The 2,371-nt window shown below is 55.4% G+C and overlaps 1 protein-coding gene across 1 annotated transcript; it reads left to right on the top strand.

Annotated features, from left to right (window-relative positions):
- Window positions 1-487: 487 nt before the first annotated feature.
- Window positions 488-1,978, top strand: VDBG_02362 (CFEM domain-containing protein; the record flags this gene model as incomplete). Its single annotated transcript, XM_003008128.1, has 3 exons — window positions 488-619; window positions 662-797; window positions 861-1,978. The coding sequence occupies 3 exons, from the start codon at window positions 488-490 to the stop codon at window positions 1,976-1,978; spliced, it is 1,386 nt and encodes a 461-aa protein (XP_003008174.1).
- Window positions 1,979-2,371: the final 393 nt, after the last annotated feature.

Here is a 2,371-nt window from a genome sequence, read left to right as displayed (position 1 = left end):
AATCCATCGAACATGGAATGACTCTCGTGGTGTTTCGTCCGAGCGGCCCGACCTCATTCGGCTTAGCAACGCGCCCTCTTCTCCTCAAGACGTTCGATAGCTGGCATTCCCATCCCGGGAGGCACCCGTCAGGGCTCACCTGTAGTGGAGGCGGCTTGGCAGCTAGGAGGCATGATGGTTTTGCGCCTTCTGGATTCCGTCTCGTTACCAGCGATGTGGTCACTCGTCCTCGTGTCTTCGAACCTCCCACTCGACCGGGGGTGTCTTGTGATATTGTTCTCGACAAAGAATTTGCTCTGCCCGATCACATACAATTAAAAAGGATCGCACCCTGAATTCCCGCCCTCGTCGGACACCCCACGTCGCCACGTGCGAGTCCCTGGATTTTCGGGAAGGAGTGTGCCCCAGGCATAGTTGTGCCCTTTCCAACCAAACTGCATAACGCCCTCTCTCCCACCAAGATTTTTGTTCACTCCCAAGCACCATCATGGTCTCTCTTCACCGGTTGAGTTCCGGCGAGCCGCGCCTTGCTGGCGACGTGCTTACTCCTTGTGCTTCTCCCAGCCGTCTTGGCACAGGCAACATCAAATCCCTTCCCCGCTTGCGCGGTATGTCTCTCGTCTGTCAAAAGCCATCGTGGTACTAATACGCCGACCTGAAGACGCGCTGCATTGGCAATGCCTTCCAAGAGGGCCTGTGTGCACCCACAAACCAGACATGCATATGTACCAACCAGCAGTTCCAGGGCACCGTTGCTCTCTGTGTCCAGCAGAGCTGCACCATTCCTGAGTCTCTAGGTGCGTTGTTGGTGCAAAGATGCTTGAATTATCTTGCAAGATGCCATACTGACCCTGCACCAGCTACTCGCAATGCGAGCTTGACAAACTGCGGCGCCCCTGTCCGCGACCGGTCGGGCAAGTATGTCGTCCTCTCCAATACCATGGCTATCATTGCTGCCATCTTCGTCGTCCTCCGATTCGGCCTCAAGCTTTTCATCGCCCCGAGTCCTCTTGGCCTTGACGACTGGTTCATCCTTCTGACGCTCCTCGTCGCTACACCCTCGGCCGTAATCACCGTCTATGGAACCACGGCCAACGGTCTTGGGAAGGATATTTGGACGCTCGATGGTCACATGATCACAGCAGTCGGCCGCTACTTTTATATCATGGCCTCGCTCTACTTTACGCAGCTTACCCTGCTGAAGCTCTCCATTATCTTCTTTTACACCCGCATCTTCCCGGCCCGCGAGGTACAACGCCTCCTCTGGGGCACTGCCATCTTCACCGTTTGCTATGGCGTCGCTTTTGTCATCACGGCAATCTTTCAGTGCCAGCCCATCCACTACTTCTGGACAAAGTGGGACGGCATGCACGAAGGGAAATGCCACAACGCCAACACGATCAGTTGGACCAACGCCGCCATCAGTATCGCCCTGGACTTATGGATGCTTGCCATCCCGCTCTGGCAGCTCCGCAGCCTCAAGCTCCACTGGAAGAAAAAGGTCGGCGTTGCCATGATGTTTTGTGTCGGCACTTTCGTTACGGTCGTCAGCATCTTGCGCTTGCAATCGCTTGTTCATTTCGCCTCCACGAATAACACGACTTGGGAATTCTACGACGTGTCGGTCTGGTCGACCATTGAGATCACCGTCGGTATCATGTGTGCCTGCATGCCCGCCGTTCGTCTTCTCCTGGTGCGCTTCTTCCCCGCTCTTGCAGGCTCCTCGGCACGCAGCCGCGGAGCCATGTACTACGAGTATGGCAGCGGACCTCGCTCGAAGACAGCGGGCACACGCAATGGCACCCGCACGGGAACGACCGTCGGTGTGTCTACGTCTGGCGGGCACTCCCCCGACCTCAAGCTCGGAAGCGGCGGCGGCATCGTCACGCAAAAGTCATATGATGTGCAGTACAGTGATAATGACGAGGCAAGTTTGGTCCACATGAGCGATCTACCGCCAGTGGCCAAGAGGCCTTGATTTTGACGGGCTTGATATCTGGGTAGCTAGGCGTTCTGCGTTTGTGTTTTTTTTTGTCTTCTCTGTTCACGATGAGAGCCGAGCGATAGACTCTCCTGACCAGCAAGCAACAGTTGTACCACCATAGTACTCAGGTAGCAGAAACTTGCTCCATCCATCCGCACCAACATTCCCACCTGAAGATCGTCACTTCGTGCTATGGGGCAATGTCAATCATTGCTCCAATATTACGTTGCTTCGTGCGTCACACCGTTGCTCCCAACCACGACTACCGACCTCTAGTCAAATCAGACGTCATGCCCGACTCTCCGAGACCCAATCCCGAAGTCCTTCCATGCCTATGGATGCCTGGTCGCGATCAGACCCCTTTTCTTTGAAATGACAGCCATCACA

This window comes from Verticillium alfalfae, genomic scaffold (assembly GCF_000150825.1).
Source record: "Verticillium alfalfae VaMs.102 supercont1.2 genomic scaffold, whole genome shotgun sequence".
In the NCBI taxonomy this organism is placed as follows: domain Eukaryota; kingdom Fungi; phylum Ascomycota; class Sordariomycetes; order Glomerellales; family Plectosphaerellaceae; genus Verticillium; species Verticillium alfalfae.
Note: the sequence above shows the minus strand (reverse complement) of the source record. Positions and strands in the feature narration are given on the sequence as shown.